This window comes from Myripristis murdjan, chromosome 23, assembly GCF_902150065.1.
Source record: "Myripristis murdjan chromosome 23, fMyrMur1.1, whole genome shotgun sequence".
Lineage (NCBI taxonomy): Eukaryota > Metazoa > Chordata > Actinopteri > Holocentriformes > Holocentridae > Myripristis > Myripristis murdjan.
In genome coordinates this window covers 15,776,655-15,796,841 of record NC_044002.1, presented here as the reverse complement: position 1 = coordinate 15,796,841, position 20,187 = coordinate 15,776,655, and the positions used below count along the sequence as shown (strand labels likewise).

Sequence of the window (20,187 nt, the reverse complement as noted above, 5' to 3'; positions counted from 1 at the left end):
TTCTTAATCCATACACCACAATGAGGCAAAACACACTCTGAATTATTCATTAAAAATATTAAGGTAACAAGACGGACTAAGACATGGCAGACTGCGCTCCTACAGGTCAGCACACCCATGAGGCATTAGAAATGATTTAGGCTTCATTATGCAAACCTTTGCTGTCAATGAAATATATCAATAAGAAAATAATCCTTAAAAATGGCTCAAACAGACCCATTAATCGTTGCAATTTTCACTCATTTAATTTTATTAGAGTATTAATAGGAAATAAAGGATTGCATCAAAGTGCAATGAACAAACTTCAAAACACTACACCATGTTCAAGCAATACACTGTGGGCGTATGTCTTGTGCCATTTCAACACAAAGAAGATTGAACAATATAATTAGCTCAGATATAATCACATGCTTATGAGGAAAGTGATATTTTACATGATGATAAATTCAGCCTGTCTTTGAAAAGAGCTTGTACAGATGTCACAGTTAAACACAGTGTACAACTGTACAACTGCAAGGATGTGGAAATCATGTTTTGTGTGTGTGTGTGTGTGTCTTTGGTGTATTATCTATTGAGATCATAACATGATATGTGAACAATATAAACACACGGTACCTGAGATGTCACCTGTCAGGTGCCATGCCCGCCCTGTCAAGTAACGCTGGCTGACAGAGTGCACAGTGACATTTTTGGTTAAAATTAGCAGCTGAACACCATGTAACTGTAATCAAGCGAGATCGTTTCACAGTTGTTTTTTGACATAACTGAATTTCATGGCTTCTTTCTGACAGGTTTGACATTGTTGAGCTTGACGTAAAAGATCCAAACAAACCTAATACAATACAATTTAAAAATATAGAGCGCACACACTCACTGGGTATGTCACTAATAGTTTCCATCCACTGAGGAATGACAGTCTTGTGGGTGATACCACTGCAAGGAAGTGGGGCCTCCTCTTACTGTTATGATCATATTGTGTTGAAAACTGCAACACAATATCAAACGGCTTTGACTGGAAATAACTTAAGAAAAAATAAAATGTGGAGAGTGAAAAACTGCATAATTACTATTCATTGCTCTCACTGAATTTGAGCAAACAACTGAGTTATGGCAAAAAATTCTCTGCATCCAACTGAGGAAAATGGTCTAAAATGACTTAAACTCATGTTGGCATATGAATATGTTCATTATAAACAATATCCAGTGAAAATAAAGTTTGAGAGTGATTTTTTTTTTTTTTTTTACACAATTTGGGCAACATGAAATTAGATTTACAGTGGGGGCACAAAAGAAACATGAAAGTGGTTTTGACGTCCATAATGGCATGTTACAGTAACATCATAGTAACACCATACAAGTTAAGAAATGCCATAAAGTACAATAAGGTAACTTACTTCAACATTAAAGTATAGCCACACTGAAAATCCATCTTTCCGAGACAGTGTTTTTTTAAATTCATTTATTTTGTTCCAGAATGAAAGTATAGCAAAGGATAAGCAGCAGCTGATCATTATGGGGTCTTATGAGCGACAAATTGGTGCCTCTCACATGTTTTCAGCGTCCCATACACGAGGTTTTGTCTATTATCACACAAACTCTGTGGAATCAGACACAGGTGATGCTGAAACACCCTTCAGCCGTACAGTCTTTGAATCGGGACCCTGACAGATGAGGTATGTCTCATTCTCCGAGGCAACGGATAACCCTCCCTGACCTCCAGGAACATCAGTTTGTAGAACAATGTGTTAGAAATCCTCCTGGGATCTGAGTCGGGAGCTCTGGCGCTAATAGGTACAGATATCCATTTTCTTCCCTGCCTGCGCCTTCCTCATTCTCTCGCACTGCAAAAAATGTCCATCTTGCCATGAAACCTGCGTGTTGACTCTGGGAGATGTAGATTGCTCAAAACAATCCAAGGATAAGAGGGTGAGATGTGATGGTTCACTTGTTTCCAGTGCAAATGAAGTTTCAAAAATTTTCTTGAATCAAGAGACAATATTCCTCATAACATAAAGGAGTGGCGCACCTACTTAATGACACTGAAACTTTTTTTCATCACAAAATAAAAACAGAACAAAAAACAGGTTGAACAGCATTAAAAATGAGCTTAAAATTTGCATCCACCTCAGTAGATTTTTGTTTTTTTATTTTAGCAACATTTTCAGAAAATGACTTTGTAATACGGATATTTTTTGCAGCGTGCTTCACCTCCAAGAAAAGAAGACATAGATGAGAACAGGCTTCTGGGATATGACTGACGGCTGCTCTCAGCCAACCAGAGCAGGGATGCTGCAAGCTCCTCGCCTGTTTCTCTGACGCTATTGGCTGTTCTCTGGAGAGTCGGGGTTTGTTCTGATATTAATGACTGCTGAGGAGACGGCAGCGCATCTATGTGGTCCGCCTGACACTTGATCGAGGGGAGAGATGCGCCCTTAACAGCCGTGGAGAAAGAGGGGAAGGGAAGGGCACAGGGAACACATGAATCTCTTTTCAGTCTCTCGCCAACTGTACTCTCCTTTTTGGACTTCGTCGTTTTTCCTTTCCCGCGGGCTGAAGCGTGTGTTTTGCTTGGGAGGAGAGCCTAGAACTGATTTCTCACCAACTGCGTAAAAATTAGAAGACGCGCATTGTTGACTGGCTTTATGTTGCGCGCTGGGTCTCTCTCCTCATCGGACCAGCGCACTTGATGGGAATATACAGAACATACGCTGGGCTATAATGGTTGAATCGGGTAAGTTTACTCTCTTTTCTTCCAAAATATTTTCTCTCACCTGATCAGTATTAAAGGGTTAGGTCCGTGCAACGCATTTTCCAAGTTAAGGGAAAACGTCTGAATTCGGTGATTCGGTGAATGTTTTACCAGACTCACAGTGGCACCGTCTTTTAAGAAAAAATATGGCAAACGTCGCCATCTGAATGCCCAACACTCACTCGAGATTGCAGAAGGGGATCCAAATATTGCAGGATAATTATGTTGATGGCCTCGGACCCTCGCTTGACGTGGAGACGCGCTTTTGCGCAACTATGCAGGGCGAGCTTATAGCTGTAAAAGCAGATTTATGACGGAGCTTTTTCAGGTAGAAAAAAAAAAACAAGCAAGGGAAGATGAATTCACCCGAATTCGAGGTGGACAAGTGTGTGGACTGATGGATGAGCAGTTTGATGTCCTCGGGTCCTGTTGACGGCGCTGTTTAGTGAGCGCACAACAGACACGTCTCGAAGAAATCCACAGAATGGTGGCTAACACCCCCCCACCCCCCACCCCCCAAACCACACACGCGCACACACGCACGCACGCGCTCCTACTCCCTCTCTTTGCTCTCCTGCGTTAAATATTCCTGTTGCAATCAGAGAAGTCGTTCCCGATACATGCCCCTAACCCCCCGGGGCTTTTACACACACAGCTCCCATCTCTCATACACACTCCCACGTCGAGCAGAGAATTTGCCCCTCATTGGTTTCACCGCCATATCGGCACGTTGCATCCACAGCTTTTGCGTAATTAACGCGGCCAACGAGGAGGCTTTTTGGAGCACATTCACCACCATCACTTAAGCACCATCACCCGCTTAGCTGCTTGTCCACCCACACATTCTGGGATCTGGCTGAAGAGAGGGAAGGTGCTCACTAATCCCTTAACTGTATTGGGCGTCTCTACCCCTCCACCCCCTTCTCTCTCTGCCTCTCTCTCTCTCTCTTACCTCTTCTCTGTCCAAAATGTCTCATCAAACAGATTAATTGCTCATATTAATATTTTAAAGGTAGACAAACACATCATGAAAAAAGGTGATTTTCACCAAGGGGCTGATGAACCAGATTTTTGGAATCTGTGTAATTGTGTGTGTGTGTGTGTGTGTGTGTGTGTGTGTGTGTTCTAACACATGCAGGCATTTGTGTATATTAATATGTATGTGTCTGTGCGAATGCCTGGGTTAGTGCATGTGTGTGCGTTTGTGTGCTAGTTTCCGTTGTGGTACTGACAGATACAATAGTCTTGGCAGCTTCACATCTTCCAGAGTGAGGCCTGTGAAATGTGTGAATGACTCACCCAGGCAGCCGTTCAATATGAAATACACAGTCACATGCCACATGAAAGGCATCATGTCCTCACATTGGGTTCGCATCAGATACCATACCATGCTGTGAGAAAACCTCAGCCCACGCACTACGTTTCATGCCCAGTTATAATCGTTTGACTACCTGCTGATCAAGCAAAGGCCAAGTGTAGCTTATGTCATGATACTCTGCATATCCATTACAAGCAGCCACAGTTTTTTTTTTTTTTTTTTTTTTTTTTTTTTTTCACAAGTGATTCTTCAGAGCAAATATTGACAAAGTGCTGTACTTGTAAGGCTGAATAGTGCCAGCTGTGGTTTCATGTAGTGCAAGGAAAAGCAGTGTAGTCCTTAGTATCTAGTTTGTGAAGCTAGATGGTAAATACAGTCATCTCACAATGTGCAGTCATGCCACAACTCCCCTCCCATGGTGATAAAAACAGTAAAGCAAAACAGTAATGGGTTGCTTCATTAATTTGGGCACATTTGCTCAAAACAAATCAATATTACATGTCCACAACAACTCATACGCTTTAAGTGAGTGGCTTTGTGAATTGCCTATTGATCTGCGTGTGAAATGGTAAGAGGCAGCTAGTGGAAAAAGGTATTGTGCCTGCAGTGGCCTTGTGGAGGCATGGAATGCATGATGGGTGGGATAGCGTGGGTGTTTCATATTAATTTGGCTATAGGAGGAGGGCAGCCGCTTCCTGTGAGGTGAGAAGGCGTGTGTGTTTCAAACAGCAATCATTGCAGTGTTAATGTGAGTTCAAGAAGCCTGCTGCTGCACCTGAAAAACAAACTAATTTCAATTTCAGTTTTTTTCCATGGTGATGGTAACAAGATGCCCCAGGATCTATTGGGGCTCCTGAATGAAATGCATGTAAACATATTCACAAGACAGCTACAGGGGATCAGCCTGTGCATTCAAGCATAGGCTCTCTGATAGCATCCTGTTCCCAAACAATCGCAGGCACCCATTAAAATGGAATGAGTACAGACAGAGGACAAAAGGAAGGAGGAGGGAGACAATGATGTGCATATTTGTTTTGGCTCTAAAAGATGTATTTCACCCAATTGTACCAATGAAAATGAGGACAAAAACAAAGAACACACACAGACAGGAAATACAACAACACAAAACTTGAGGACAAATTACAGAGTACATTTCACCTATTAGCTAATAAGCAGAAAATGAATCATTTATAATTTATATCAACCAAAAATCCCAAACGTTTGATGATTTCAGCATCATTATTATCACCGAGATGCTAAGATTGTCTTACTTTTTCCATTCATTTCATTAAAAAAAAAAAAAAAAAAGACGTTGCATGTTATGGCTGCTTCTCAGATTAAGGAAGCAATTTGTAGACATTGCTTTGCTCTCTAGTTTCTCGAGTAACATTTGTTGTTATTTTTGATGCTTTATACACTAAATGATTAACTGGAAAAGTAATCAGTACATTCATGGGCGATGAAAATAATCCACAGTTGCAACTCTGTTCCCAGTCCATATACAACATTTGTATGCCATCCTACTCTTCCTGCTTGCATTTACATTTTAAATAATCAGCTGACACACTGACACACAATGTTGAGGAGTGCAAAGGTTGGAGCTGTACCTCCTTAACAATAGACATATCAAAAATTCTTGTATCCCTAAGAATGATCATGTATGATGGATAACTGCTGGATAAAAGGAATGTGAGTAATTTGGAAAGGGTGCATTATTATTATTATTTTCTTTAAATCAAAGCTAATAACTCTGAATGTCTGCTAGACTGCAAATTTGTATCAGAGTTGGACATGATAGGGACATATGTCCATACTGCCGTTTCAAACAGGAGCAGAGAAGGAGGAAGACATGTAAAGGCTACTGCTGTGCAGTCCATCTGCTCTGCATTCAGGTTGATACATATAGCCGCTCAGTGCCCTAATGACAAGCTTGGTGACTGAGTGATGCTGTACCGTGAGACTGAGCTGAGGCCAAACTAAGCTTCAATGACTGATGGATGGAAATATGCATGCAAACACACACACACACACACACACACACACACACACACACACACGCAGAAACTAACCTTGCATACATGAATCGATGTAGATATGCACATGCATGAGCAAACACATACATGTATACAATTATTCTGTCTCCCTATCAGCTAGCCATTGTGTACCATCCTGAGCCATTGTGCCATTTGAAAGCGCCATATCTATTCATCTGTTTAGCAGAGGAACTGTAGGAGGGTATGAAAAGAGAATGAAAGAGAAAGCCTATATCAAACCCATGAAATCATAATAAAGAGGTCCAAGCTGGCGATAAATGCATTTCAGTGGCATATAATGATTGATTCTGTCTGCCGTAGGAACTTATTCCCTGTAGGCTTGTGGCCCCTTGACCAGCCATATATTATTCATATAAATATAGATAGCTGCGCATCTCAGAGGCAGCACACATGCCACATTTGCACCTGCAGATTCAATTTGTCTCTGACTTTGAGGGATATGCCGCTGGCTCCATTCCCTCCTCACACCTCCCTCTCTTTCATTCTGGCTAGCAGCTATACATGGAACATTATGCAGATTTTTGTCAGAGTGAGTGCGATTATGTTGGGGGAAAAATGAGTGTTGGAATGTTCGCTACGCCTTTGACCTTATCAGCGGCAGCCTTAAGCTGGATACCTTGGCTTAATTTTAATAGATGCAGCACTATGCGAATTAGACAAGGGGACCTAGCCGTGCTCTTTCACAATGTGCGGTGCTTTATGCATGCATTATGCAAGCGAGTGAGTGCATGTTTGTTTGCTGAGACAAATGTGTGTGCATGTCTGCTGTGCGTGCATGCATGATTGCAGGTGTGTCGGTGTATGTGTGTGGGTGGGTGTATGTGTGTGCTAGTGTTCGATTGTGCAGCATGTGTGTTCTCCCTTACTCAGCCCAAGGGCATGTCTTGTCCAGAAAAGAGCTGAAAATCCAGCAAGGGGGTCCTGTGGTTAATTTGGAACATTGATTCTGCATTAACAGTCGACTTGCTACTGATCCTTGGCCATACAAGCACAGATGTGAGGGGAAAGGTTTCCATCCTCTCTCCCAGCCTCATGTGCTGACACACACACACACACACACACACACACACACATTCATGCATGCAGGCACGCATGCACGTACATGCAAGAAACTTCATTATGCATACACACTGCATAGAAGGCTCCCTTTAATGGACTCTCTCTTACCTTGAAGAAAGTGTAATAGTAAATCAATGAGGTGAAGGGCAGAGGGAGGGACAGTAAAGCCTCCCAGAGGCACCCACCCACCAAGAGGCTTACCAGGCACTCAGCTGCATGGGCCAGCGGAAAGACAGACAGGCACAGGACCTGGGAACTAGCCACCATGATTTCACTACCAATGAGAGAGGCAGTCAGACAGGTCTGCCAAGTAACCAGATTTCGAATACCGGCTTTGCCAGATGTGGTTAAAAAAACATGTAGTCATTTTTGTAATGTTGAGATTGTGACATGATTTGAGATTGTGTTAATGATTTTGTGTCTTAGTTTTCATTTTAACTGAATTTAAATGATGTATTTTTTTTCTTTTCTTTTTTTTTTTTGCTGGGATCTGTACTAAACAAGCATCTTGTCTCACATCAGGGTACTATTTGAAGGCCAAGACATCCCTGCAGCAACAATACTTCCTTTATAATGGTATTTTGTAACATATTTTACCTTTATCAAAAATTTTTAGCTCCTGTGATTTGGATATTGCACTTGGCCCTCTTCTGTTGTTGCTCATATTTCGCTTAACTGTTCAGGCCTCGCAAGGAGGAGAATTAGCCAACAGCAAAAAATGCAGTAGGACCATTAAAGCTAGACAGAGATCTGCACAGGTAGGCAATCAAGAATGCAATGCCCACTTCCCCTCCATCCCATTGGTTGTGAGGATAGTGATGCTAATAAGGAGTAGGAGGAGAAAGGCTTGCCATAGGGGTTTGAGCTGTGGAGAAGAATGTGAGAAAGCAGGATGAAAAGGATAGGGTTTATCAAAAGAGATGTGGGGGTTGTGAAATCATGAGGAAAAAAAAGTGGGAGTGAGGAAATGAACAGGGAGAAAAGAGAAAGAGTGTGAGAGAGAGGGACTTGAGGAAGAAAGCCTTGTGAGGCTTATTACCAGTGGATCAAAATTCCCAGTGAACCATTTCTACCATACACAGGCCATTCTCCTGAAAGAGGAGGCAATTCTGCTGCGCCCTACTTTCCACTTATGTCTGACCTTTATGTCTTCCACCCAGTTTTACCACAGCGAGCGTAATGTCTACCTCTCAGCAGATGCAATACTGCCTTGTTACCACTTAAACCGTGCAGGCCTCATAATCATCTCCCTGAGGGCCAATATGCTCCCCACAAAAAAGAAAAAAAAACACACTCCATCTAGATTTATTCCACAGCTCAGATCACGCTTTTATTTTGCCATTAACCACACATCACCTTTGCGCTCTCTGATAAATAATTCTATTATTACACGAAATGTCGGTCAACCTGTTGCCGCAGAGGACATTGACGAGTAACCAACCTGCAGAAAAAACCCAATCATCTCTGTGTCCCCGCTCCACTCGACCCCAGCCAAGCCCTCTGAAGCAGGGAAGGGGGGGATTTACAGCTCATTTCAATAAACAGCATAAAACAAACAGTTCTGGCTGGCTGTTTGGCCGCCTAGCTGGCTTGAGTCATGCTTGCCTGAATTAGCACCGCAGAGCCACCAGGACCAAAGCTCTCTGCCCCCACTGTGCAAACTCATTAATTTAAAGTGCTCATATCTCACTGGCCTCTAATCAAACTGTATTTGTGCCATTACCGTCCGGAATAACCACAGTGTTAGCATAATGAAGGTGGCCTGCAGCAAAAGTTAGCAGGAAGTGTTGCCAAGATCTGAATGGAAAAGCCTTTTACCTTGACAATGTGTGAACCTTTTAAATTTTGCCTCAAACCAATACAGGTATATCATAATTGCTCTAACACTGTTACCAGACGAGAGCAAATGATCTCCAAATAGTACATTTTGGGCCCGTAAGTCTTTGAACTCATTCAGCGAGTGACCAACAAGTGACAAGTAAACTGAAAAACCCAGATCAACAACCAAAAATGCACAAACAAGTATAATGAAGTAAAATGTAAACTGTAGTCATGAGGTTTTCACATGACAACAACAATAGCTAGGCTTAAATTTCTTAATGAGAAGAGTCCAAGGTTTCCAGTGATGTCAAATGTCATGCTAGTTAACAGTGAAATCTGTGACTAATGAGGGCTAAAGACATCCGGATTTTTAATGGTGATGCAATGACACTGCCATCTCCAAATGGCTTCTCAGTTTGAGTGTGGCAATCAGTATAAAGATTTCCCAGCTTCCAACTTTTAATGGTGATGCAATGACACTGCCATAAAAATAGGCCTGCCAGTTTGAATCCATCACACAATATAAACATGTAGCAGCTCAAATGAACTGATGAGAATGATAGGATGAGGAGAGGCTGCCTGCCGCTGACCTTGGACGCCGACAAAGTTGTTTTTCTTACCTTTGAAGCTAACTAAGGAGTAACCCAGGGTGGTAAACAAGTCTAGCTGTATTTCACACAGTTAATGCAGTCCTGAAACAACTCGGATACCCAGGGATTGTTTGCTGTAATGTTCACAGCTCGGATAAACACTAACGAAAGTGAAAAGCCCATGGGCGAGGCTGTCAGCCTGCTACTGTAATGGAGGTGCTTTAGAGACCAGAGCTTGAATGATTGCCCTTCCTGACACCTGGGAACTCCTGTTAGCTCCTTGAGTGAACACCTTACCCTGACCTATAAAGGAGCTCCATTGGCGTCCTGAGCAAATGCCAAAACTTGAAGCCTAATGTACGTTTGCAGTTCAGCATTAGGTTACAGGAGATCCCATTTTAAACCCCTCTAGGTTATATTACCAGCAGTTGCTTTTATGTCTCTTTTCTCAAGCTGTCCAAAGGCTTTTCTAGGCATGGATTAGGAGCATCCATCTTTGAATTCTATTTGCCCAGCAATATTAACCACATTTCTCTCTGTCCAACAGCTGCGTAGCCACATGCAAGTTATTGCCACTTAATGCCAAACGCGCTACAATTTTCACCCTCTCAGCCAGATTTTTTTTCCCCTGCTTGGAATGTCTCGTTTTCGTTAAAGCTTTAACTAGGTTACAGCTAATTCTTTTCCATCTTTTCGTTAAGGTTCATAACATCTGTGATAACAGCTTTCTCGGAGTAGCTAGAGGTTAATACACCAGTATTGATACCGTGACAAGATCCTCCTCTGGTGAGTCATTTTGTTCTCCAGATGCCCCCCTTTCCTCCCCCCACCTCACTGCACCTCAATTACTGGCAATTGGAACGGTATAGTGGGAAATTAACTTTACATAGTAGTGGTGGCTGTGAGGGAGGCTGTGGGTGGATAGCTTGACTGGATCTCTTACTAATAGGTTAGTACAGGTGGAACAGACTCTGTAGTCACAGCAGTCACGGTGCAAGGCCCTTAGAATATAGAAGTGGACTTGTTAAAGTGGATTAGTAAAATACCAATTTGCTTGTTCAACCGCTTGTGGATGATTAGGATAGTTCACTTAAGATGATTTAGTTTGGTGGGTAAGTGTACTACTTCAGTCACAGAAAACAAATGAAGATACCCACAGTTCATTGCACTTCTGGGGTGTTTTTATTCCCTATTGAACTTTGAATACAAGGCTTTTATCAAGACATTTCGTTAAGGCGTATGCAAACAGTGATGACCCAATTGAAATATACACAACAATGACTTATTTAGAGTGGTTAGGTATCAATGAGGTGAATATCTTTTCTTGTATCCAGTAACACTGTATAAGCCAGCCTGCAATTTACAGTGTAATTTCCCGACAGTTATTGTGTAATTTCCCGCAAGTTACGGTGTAATTCCCTCGTATCAGTAAGTTTAAAATACTTACCGGTTCCTACTGCTGCTTAAATGTAGGCACAGTGGAAGAAAACCAGACAACGAGGAACAAGGGAGTAACATTTGGGAATATTAGGGGAAAGGAGAAATAAATTATACTGTAAGTATTTTCGTAAACACTGGGTATGTGCTGTTCTCCCATTCTTACTATTTTATTAAACAGAAACAAGAATTGGTTGGTTGGATTGTGAAGTTTCCACTCTTCTGCCATTCTTACTGTGCAGTTTAACCAGCAGAACATCACAAACCCTGTTTCTGTGTAATTATAGATAAAAACCATTTTTCTAAGACCTACATACCTTATTATTATTGTTTAATTAAAAGAATAAATACTAGACTCCTTTGTACCTCATTAAACATTCAAGATTATCAATGTTTGATCCACCTTCATCTATGTTATATTAATACATTAGTGTAGTGTTTGTTTTTCTTCATCCAAAAAAAAGAAAAAAGAAATTACTATTCAACAAAACTGGTAATGCAAGCAAAGAAATTGCAATGAAAATGACAATGCAAGCCTTCCATAATGGTGCATTTGGGAGAGGTAAGTTGGTTTTCTACTCCAGCCTGCCCGTCAAGAGCTGTTGCAGCGCTGGACGAACATGCCTGCTAAGAATTAATTTTCAGAAGTATAGCCCCATTTCTCAACTCATTATTCCAATTCATACATTAAAGTCAAAGGTATACGCATAATAAATCGCTGGAGGGTTGGGTGTAGCCTGCCTGCTGAATTGCCATGAGCAAAGGGCAAAAGCATTTCTTTTCAATGCACTTCATCCATTGGTATATTACATTTCGGTAGCAGATCACACATGTGGAATACATTAAACCATAATTACTTAATAGGTACAGCAGGATGTCATTGTCCACTGTTCGGCTCTGTTCGTCAGTAGGTACCGAGCATTTACAAAAATACTTAAAGTATAATTTATTTCTCCACTCCATTGAAATTCCCAATTGTTACTCCCTTGTTCCCCATTGTCTGTTTTTTTCCCTGCTGTATCGACATTTAAGTAGCAAAGGGAATTACACCAGTTTCCCCAGCCAAACAACCATTGGAGGCAAGATATTGTCCTTTTGTTAAGATCATGATAAGGTACATTGGGCTCTTTAAAATGTTCTAGTTGTCTTTCAAATTTGCATTCAGCTATTCTGGAAGTGTGCATTATACACGCACAACAGTTTTTCTTAATCGTGCAACATGCCCCTCCTGCCTCTATCATCTTTCTTCCAAACTGTTTCATTATGTAACTAACTCACTGACTCAACACTGTTTTGCTTAGGCGGCAAACATGCCTGAAGACTCAGTACATTTGCCACACCAGACACATTGCCACACAAGATGTCACCTCCAATTCATGCAACTTCTCTTTACACATGACTCCCAATGTTTTCCTTCAACAGCCCTTTGCCGAGACCTCAGCTGACATCCTGGAGACTGTAAATTAAACACGATTAGGTAAACTTGCATCGCATACAGTAGCTTTGTATGGAACATTGAAAAGCATCTAATATTTAATCAGATCATGTTCTTAGTGTAAAACCAAAACAGAGTGAAAAGTGTCAGCTTTCAGCAGAGGTAATTGCACTAATAACGCCTGCCAATTTGAGAACAAATCTCCAGTTCAGATGCAATGGTTGGGTTTCCCAGCTAATGTCATTAACCAAAATTACTCTTAATTCCAGAGCTTAATGTGAAAGCATAGTTTTTCCCTCGACAGGGGTAGATATTATATCCTTGGTCACATTTTTGGTGACACTGGGCAAAAAATAAATTAATTAATTAAATAATTGCATTATGAATAATGAGTCATTTTTAAAAGTTTAATGTTGTTCAGTTGGAACATTACCCTAAACTACATTTTTTCATGTGTATACCTAAGTAGAGATACAGCATAATAATGTGTTTTTTATATTTGTGTTGATATATAAAATAATCCAAAAATAATACAGGTCATATTTATAATTAAGGTGTACAGTAGGAAGAGCTTTAGTACTGCTAACATTGGCAATAACTCTGATGCTGTTGTCTCTGTAAAGGAACAGCACTTTGCAAATAATGTGTGCAGCATGGCCACAACCTGATATAATTTCGATATTTTAATGAATCAGGTTTTGTAATATTTCCACAATTTTACCCTGATGAATCACCATGTTGTGTTCCCGAGCCATAACATCTCACTTATTCTCCTGTAAAGGCTTTACAACTTCACCTTAGATCTTCATAAATGTGGGCCAGCAAACATTAAAATTAGATGAAAGTTAAGGAATTCTCTCGCTCTCCTTACCGCCCGTTATGTCCTCCTCACATCTGTCAGCGAGCTAAAGTCCTTGCCAAAGCTGTATGAAGTAATGTCCGATTTAATGTATTGTGAAAATAGGGCATAGCTGTTTTTTATTACATGCTAAAATTTCTTATATTCAAAGCATCCATTTTTTCGACTGCCAGAGAGCATCTAACAGAATATTGATCACAAAATGAAAACCACAGCCCACTAATGTCTCCACTGACACTATTAACATCATCAGTAGAGCAAATAATGCCACACCCTACTAGGTTACAGTGTGAGGCAGTATACCTTCCCACAGTGATTAAACAAGGAAGCTTTGCAATAACAGTTAACCACATTACAGCGCCCGTAATTGTGATCACTAAACAGAAAAACAGCAGCAAGCAGAGGTGAGACCTTAATGCTATAGGTTGAATTACAGATTCTAGGTTGGGTTTCCTGGGTACGGATTAACTGCATGGCCTACAATTGAGAGCCTGTGCTGAGGGAGAGAAGCTAAACCCTGTTTATCAGAATGCTCTGGGTGTTGCAGCTTATTAAAGTGCCAGGTGCTTTTGAAAAATAATACCCTGCATGTCCTGGCACACCTCTCTCTCTCTCTCTTGATCTCCACTCTCTCTCTCTCTCTCTGTCTCCTTCCACCAGCTCTGCCTCCCACCTCTCTCCTCATTACAACCTCTTTCCAAACCAGATCCCAGGCATTGCTGCAACAGGGGTTTGAGGAATGAACTCTTGGCCTGGTTTTGCCAGCGGGGCCAACTGCAGTGTTTCTGCTGCATTCAGTTTCTTTATTGTATTTTTTTCCCCCCATATCTCCGCCTGTGGCCACTGAGGTGAAAAGAGTGAGGGCGATGAAATGAAACCATTTCTCTACCCCCTTCTTGCTCCTGCTTTCTAGTCACTGTCACACTTCTGTCTTTTCCTTGCTATTGCTCCACCTGTTTCTTCTTCTCCATTCTTCTCCCCTCTTTCCATTTCATTGTCTGTCTCCCCCGACTATCCCATGATATGGCGTACCCTCTTAGGCCCAGGATATCACAAGCACCATCAAACCCATCTGTTCAGTAAGAGGCAGTTATGTATGACAAATTACATGCTGCACTCAAACTGTGGAGATTTCAGCCTAGCAGGAGATGGTAGGGAAACAGCAAAAATAGGATGATGGTAAAAGACATGCTGTTCCAAAGAAGCAGATGTCTGACTCATGAGCAAGAGGCTCCACTTGGATCACATTACAATTATTATTTTGGCTAAAAGGCAAAATCAATCCGAAAACAGTGAACACACATAATTCATATGTTCTTGGAATGTCCAATTTGTTTTTCTTATTGCAACATCTTTGTATTACTGTAAATCTCTGTTTATGCTCAAAACAAGCAAACCAAGGCTTATCTGTGAAGTCATGAAGAGGCAAAACCTGGGGCTCTACACAAATGAAATGGCAATTCCCAGTGAGCCTCATTTCATTGCACATGTAACAGCTCAAAACTATAATATATGCATGCCATGCCTAGAAAATCACCCTGATTGCTATCACAGTGTCCACACATTTTGGCTTCTATTCACTGCCAGTGAAGCAGTTTCCTGAAATAAGGTGTTCTTTTCCAAAGTGCTACATATTCAGTCAGGAGAAAAATCATTACCAAAGGTTCATCATTTATCTCTAAAATACAGTATCCATCATGTATAAATGTCATAATTATGTTGAACCAAAAGCTTAAGCTATATCTAATAACTATTAAACGGTAGAATATTATGTTCTATCTTTGTGCTTTCAGCCATTTCTTAGACTCTAAGGTTTTTTTTCAGATTGTTTATATGTCCAAAATCCTCAAATGTTATTTAGCAGAATCACAGACAAGTGTCTTGGTTCTTTCTTTCCTTGCTTTGGGACATAATTGTTCATGCTTACAAATTTATAGTGATGTGTTCACAGCTTTAGAATCAATAAAATGTTAAAACAAATAAAAAATTTTGCTCAGTGATGTATTTTTCCTTTAGGTGTGCGTGCACGTGTGTGTGTGTGTGTGTGTGTGTGTGTGTGTGTGTGTGTGTGTGTGTGTGTGTGTGTGTGTGTGTGTGTGTGCGCGCGTCTGTGTGTCTGTGCATGCATGCATCCACACATCTGTATTTGGATTTACAACATAGTTGTTAGTAATGTGTAGGCTCCTACTTTTTGCAATAATAGTAAAATGCTTAAAATGCTAATCTATTAACATGCACATGTGGTGACTGCTCAGTGACTAACTGATAATGCATTCATTTTCATATTCATGCCTGTCAGGTGTTTTTTCCTCTAACAAACAGGTGCAAACTGCATCTGGTGCAAATGATTTGTTTGAGCGTACGCCCTGAGTTTGTCATTATGGATTGTGTTATTGGTTGCCGATTTATATGTTTCCATAGTGACTGACATACTCTTGTGTCTTGAAGCTTGCCCTCAAGGCTAATGCTTAAGCCCTATGATGTCTGCCATTTCAGAATTTTAATAAAGCCTTCTCTTCAACTCATAATAGACTCACACTGCTAATGTCAGGCTTGAATGCCATATCGTAGGGGCACAGATATGTCCCCAGAATGAAGTCTAGAAGGTCAAGCAGATATAAATCCATGATGTTGTGTCTTGAAGGCAGTGCAATATAAATGTCAACATGCATCAGTGTGCCTATAACAAATGTCAATATGCCTAAATCCTTCTCTTATGACATTCCCGGACTACCTCCATTAACACATCATACTCACACTGCCTCTCTCCTTCTTCCTGTTTGTCTTACACAGGTAGGAATGGACTGGGTTGTGGACTCTGGAAGCTAGTAACAGCAGTCAATGAGGACATCCATCTTTAAAAGGAGTGCAGATTTTTCATGGAGATCTATAGATCTATAAATGTGCTTAGTTGGAACATAACTCCATTGAGGTATACTATCTGTCCATCGTTTTGTTTTCTTTTTTCCCTCCGCCCTCCTTGGGTCAGCCTGACTGCAGCCTTAGCCCTGAACTCTGAAACCAGCAAGGAACACTGAGTGATTGGTCATTACATCCAAGGGCATCTACACAGTAAAAAAGCCCTAGGGAGCCCTGCTGCTGTTGGTGGTGGTAGTGGTGGCGCTAGGCAGGGGCGGTGAGTCAGTCGCCTCAGTGGTTACAACAAATGATTCATTATTTGCGAAGTTAACAGCTCAGACCACTTATTCTACAAGGACCAATTACTTACTGGAGGGAACCGGTCCAATATGAAGGACGTGTCATTTATGGATCGTCTCTTTGTTGGCTTGGCCATGGCCTCTTTTGTTGTGGCCACCGAAGAGAGGCTTGATTGTCCTCAGCTCTGTGTATGTGAGATTAGACCCTGGTTCTCTCCCAGCTCAATGTACATGGAGGCTCCGACAGTTGACTGTAATGACTTGGGACTCTTTAGTCTGCCGGGACAACTACCAGCAGACACACAAGTACTATTGCTGCAGACAAACAACATTGCCAAGATTGACAAACCATTGGATTACCTGGCCAACATCACAGAGATTGATTTATCGCAAAACAACTTATCCTCCATCAGCGACATCCATCTGGGGCAACTTCCTCAGCTACTGTCCCTTCACATGGAAGAAAATTGGATACAGGAGCTGCCCGAAAGCTGTTTGGCTGAGCTAGCTAAGCTTCAGGAGCTCTACATGAATCACAACCTCATCTTCTCCATTTCCCCCAAGGCATTCCATGGTCTCCACAACCTCCTCCGTCTCCACCTCAATTCTAACAAGCTGAAGGCCATAAACAGAGAGTGGTTCGAAGCCATACCAAATCTGGAGATCCTTATGATCGGAGAGAATCCAATTGTTTCTATCGAGGATATGAACTTCAAACCTCTCGGAAACCTCCGCAGTCTTGTTCTTACCCGAATGAACCTGTCACAGCTCCCTGATGATGCATTGGCTGGCCTTGACAACTTAGAGAGCATCTCATTCTATGATAATATTTTCCCTGAGGTGCCCCACTCTGCCCTGAGAAACCTAAAGAATTTAAAGTTTTTGGATCTAAATAAAAACCCCATTGGGAGGATACAGAGAGGAGACTTTGTGGATATGCTCCATCTGAAAGAGTTGGGAATAAATAGCATGCCAGAGCTAGTTTCCATCGACAGCTTTGCCCTCAATAACCTCCCTGAACTGACCAAAATAGAAGCCACTAACAATCCTAAACTCTCCTATATCCATCCTAATGCTTTCTACAAACTGCCTCGGTTGGAGACCTTAATGCTAAATGGTAATGCACTCAGTGCCCTCCACAGGATTACTGTCGAGTCCCTCCCAAATCTCAGGGAGGTTAGCATGCACAGCAACCCCATTCGCTGTGACTGTGTTGTCCGCTGGATGAACATGAACAAGACGAACATCCGCTTTATGGAGCCTGATTCCTTGTACTGTGTGGAGCCACCGGAGTATGAGGGCCAGCATGTCCGACAGGTGCACTTCAGGGAGATGATGGAGATTTGTCTGCCGCTCATCTCTCCCGAAAGCATGCCCGGGCATATCAAAGCACAGAATGGGAGCTCGGTATCACTCCATTGCCGGGCCTTTGCTGAGCCAGAGCCGGACATCTACTGGATCACCCCATCTGGTACCAGGGTTCTGCCTAATACTGTGTCCGACAAGTTCTACATGCACCCAGAGGGAACTTTTGACATCTATGATATAACAGAAAATGAGGCTGGGCTTTATACCTGTGTTGCCCACAATCTGGTTGGAGCTGATCTTAAATCTGTTTCAGTAGAGGTGAACGGATATTTTCCCCAACCTAAGAATAGGTCTCTAAATGTCAAAATCCAGTCAGTGGAGACCAACTCCATCCTGGTTAACTGGAAAGCTGCCCATGGTAGCCTGGCTCCTAACATTAAATGGTACACTATGACAGATGCTAACCACCCTACCATGGTGTTTACTGCCAGAGTTCCCTCTGATATCAAGGTCTACAACCTCACCCATCTCAACCCAGCCACTCAGTACAAAGTATGTGTGGATGTCCGCAGCATCCACTACAAGCATGACACCAAATGTGTCAATGTCACCACTAAGGGATTAGAGCTGGCAGCCAAGGACACAGAAAAATGGGACGCAGCAGTAATCACCGTCTTTGGTGTGCTCCTGGCTGTGATTTCAGTGGCCTGTCTGCTTATTTATGTGTCTCTGAGGAACCACCACCTTTATGGGGATTTAAGGAAATGTGACTCCAAAGCTTTGCTGACACCAGTGGAGACTCCCGGTATACACTCTCCTTTCTTTACGAGGCTGTGGGTCTCAGGTAAAGGACTGCCAAGTGGAGTGGAAGTGAAAGCCACAGTCATAAATGTATCTGACAATGCCTTTTAAGAAGCGCAGCTCTGTATAGAGCACTACACACCAACCACAGAGAATGGACAAGGCCATGGGTGGGGGAGGACAAATCTGTAGTGTTGTTTAAAAGGCATATGCTTTTGTGGGCCCCCGGCTCAGATATACCGGCAGAACTATCATTGGATTGGGGTGGAACAATTTAACACAGACTACATACACTCCCAGTTTCAACTCTAGCTGAAGTGGTGGCTTTGTAACCATTACATCACTCCAAGTTAACATCAACAGGAAGGGGCATTTACTGCAAAAAGATATATTTCAATACCACCATTCATACAAAAATGCAGACAGAGTACAGAAAGACAAGATGGTGATGGTCTACTCTCTTGTAATTGACTGTTAAATGTGTTCAGAGTCGTGGAACTGTCCGTGTGGTCCCAAGCAATACCGTCTGTGCTTTGTCAAACATCCATAGACGAGTTAGAGATACAGTAATAACACCTGTCTATACTGGAAGGGGAGATTTAGTAGAATAGACAAATAACAGTGACTATGGTGTAAGCCTTTTGATGAAATATACCCCCCTTTTTCTATTTAAAACTGGATTCTTGATTTTTCATGGAAATATTGTTATATATTCTATTATGTTGATGTAATGACAAATCCTCTGTATCTGAACAGTTTAAATGGGTTTTAAATTAAGGCAAGAAGCAGACTACTCTCTTGATTACAACTTCACGTTAAGCTTAATGAAATTCAACTACAGAATGGGTATCTTGAGAGGACATTTGCCAAAATGGCTGTTTGTGCTGTGTAGTTCTCATAGCAATGGTGACTGGGAAAAAATGGGGATATGTTGGACAAAAACAAATATAGCAGACTCGTAAGGTGGAGCTGTTCGATGTGTTATCTCCCTGTGAAGGATGGAAAGTGGTCTGTTATGCCCCGGTAAGTGCCTACAACAAGAACTACATGAGGTCAGCAGAAAAGATGCCGAAGAAATAAGTCAAAAACACAGCGAAACATGGCCATGTCATCATCGCAGAATCACAAGCTATTCTCCAGTACTTTTAGTGGAAATACTTTCTCAGTATTTTTAGCATACATATTTTAAGAAAACATTGCGTTGTTGCTTTGGGTGTAAAGTTAAAAAGCCATTTTTATATTAACTGTACTATATGTGATCAATGGGCACAATGGACTAAATAAGAAAAGTGCTAAGAAAAAAGAATAAATGTCATTGTTTCTTTTACAAACAATTGACTAGTTTTTCTCTCTCACTTTCTCCTCAGCTTCAGCTTCATTAGTACAGAAGCTATTTTCAAACCAAAATGCACAGTAATAACATTATGCCACTTTTCTCTTAGTTATTGTCAAAATGTAGTTTAAATGTGAAATTTATTGCAGTCCTTAAATCCATGACCCTTTAACTGTAAGTGCATTACATATACATCGATAATGACCACCAAGAAGTGTGGAGTACAAAATGTCTTTTGATTAACAGCATGTGGGATAAGTCAGCT

At 41.6% G+C, this 20,187-nt stretch overlaps 1 protein-coding gene across 1 annotated transcript; it reads left to right on the top strand.

Moving 5' to 3' along the window:
- The first annotated feature begins 2,407 nt into the window (after positions 1-2,407).
- lrrn3b (leucine rich repeat neuronal 3b) lies at positions 2,408-19,917 on the top strand. Its single transcript, XM_030046127.1, has 2 exons — positions 2,408-2,731; positions 16,116-19,917. Exon 2 carries the CDS (start codon positions 16,571-16,573, stop codon positions 18,698-18,700), a length of 2,130 nt encoding a protein of 709 aa, XP_029901987.1. The 5' UTR covers positions 2,408-2,731; positions 16,116-16,570; the 3' UTR covers positions 18,701-19,917.
- The last annotated feature ends 270 nt before the right edge of the window (positions 19,918-20,187 follow it).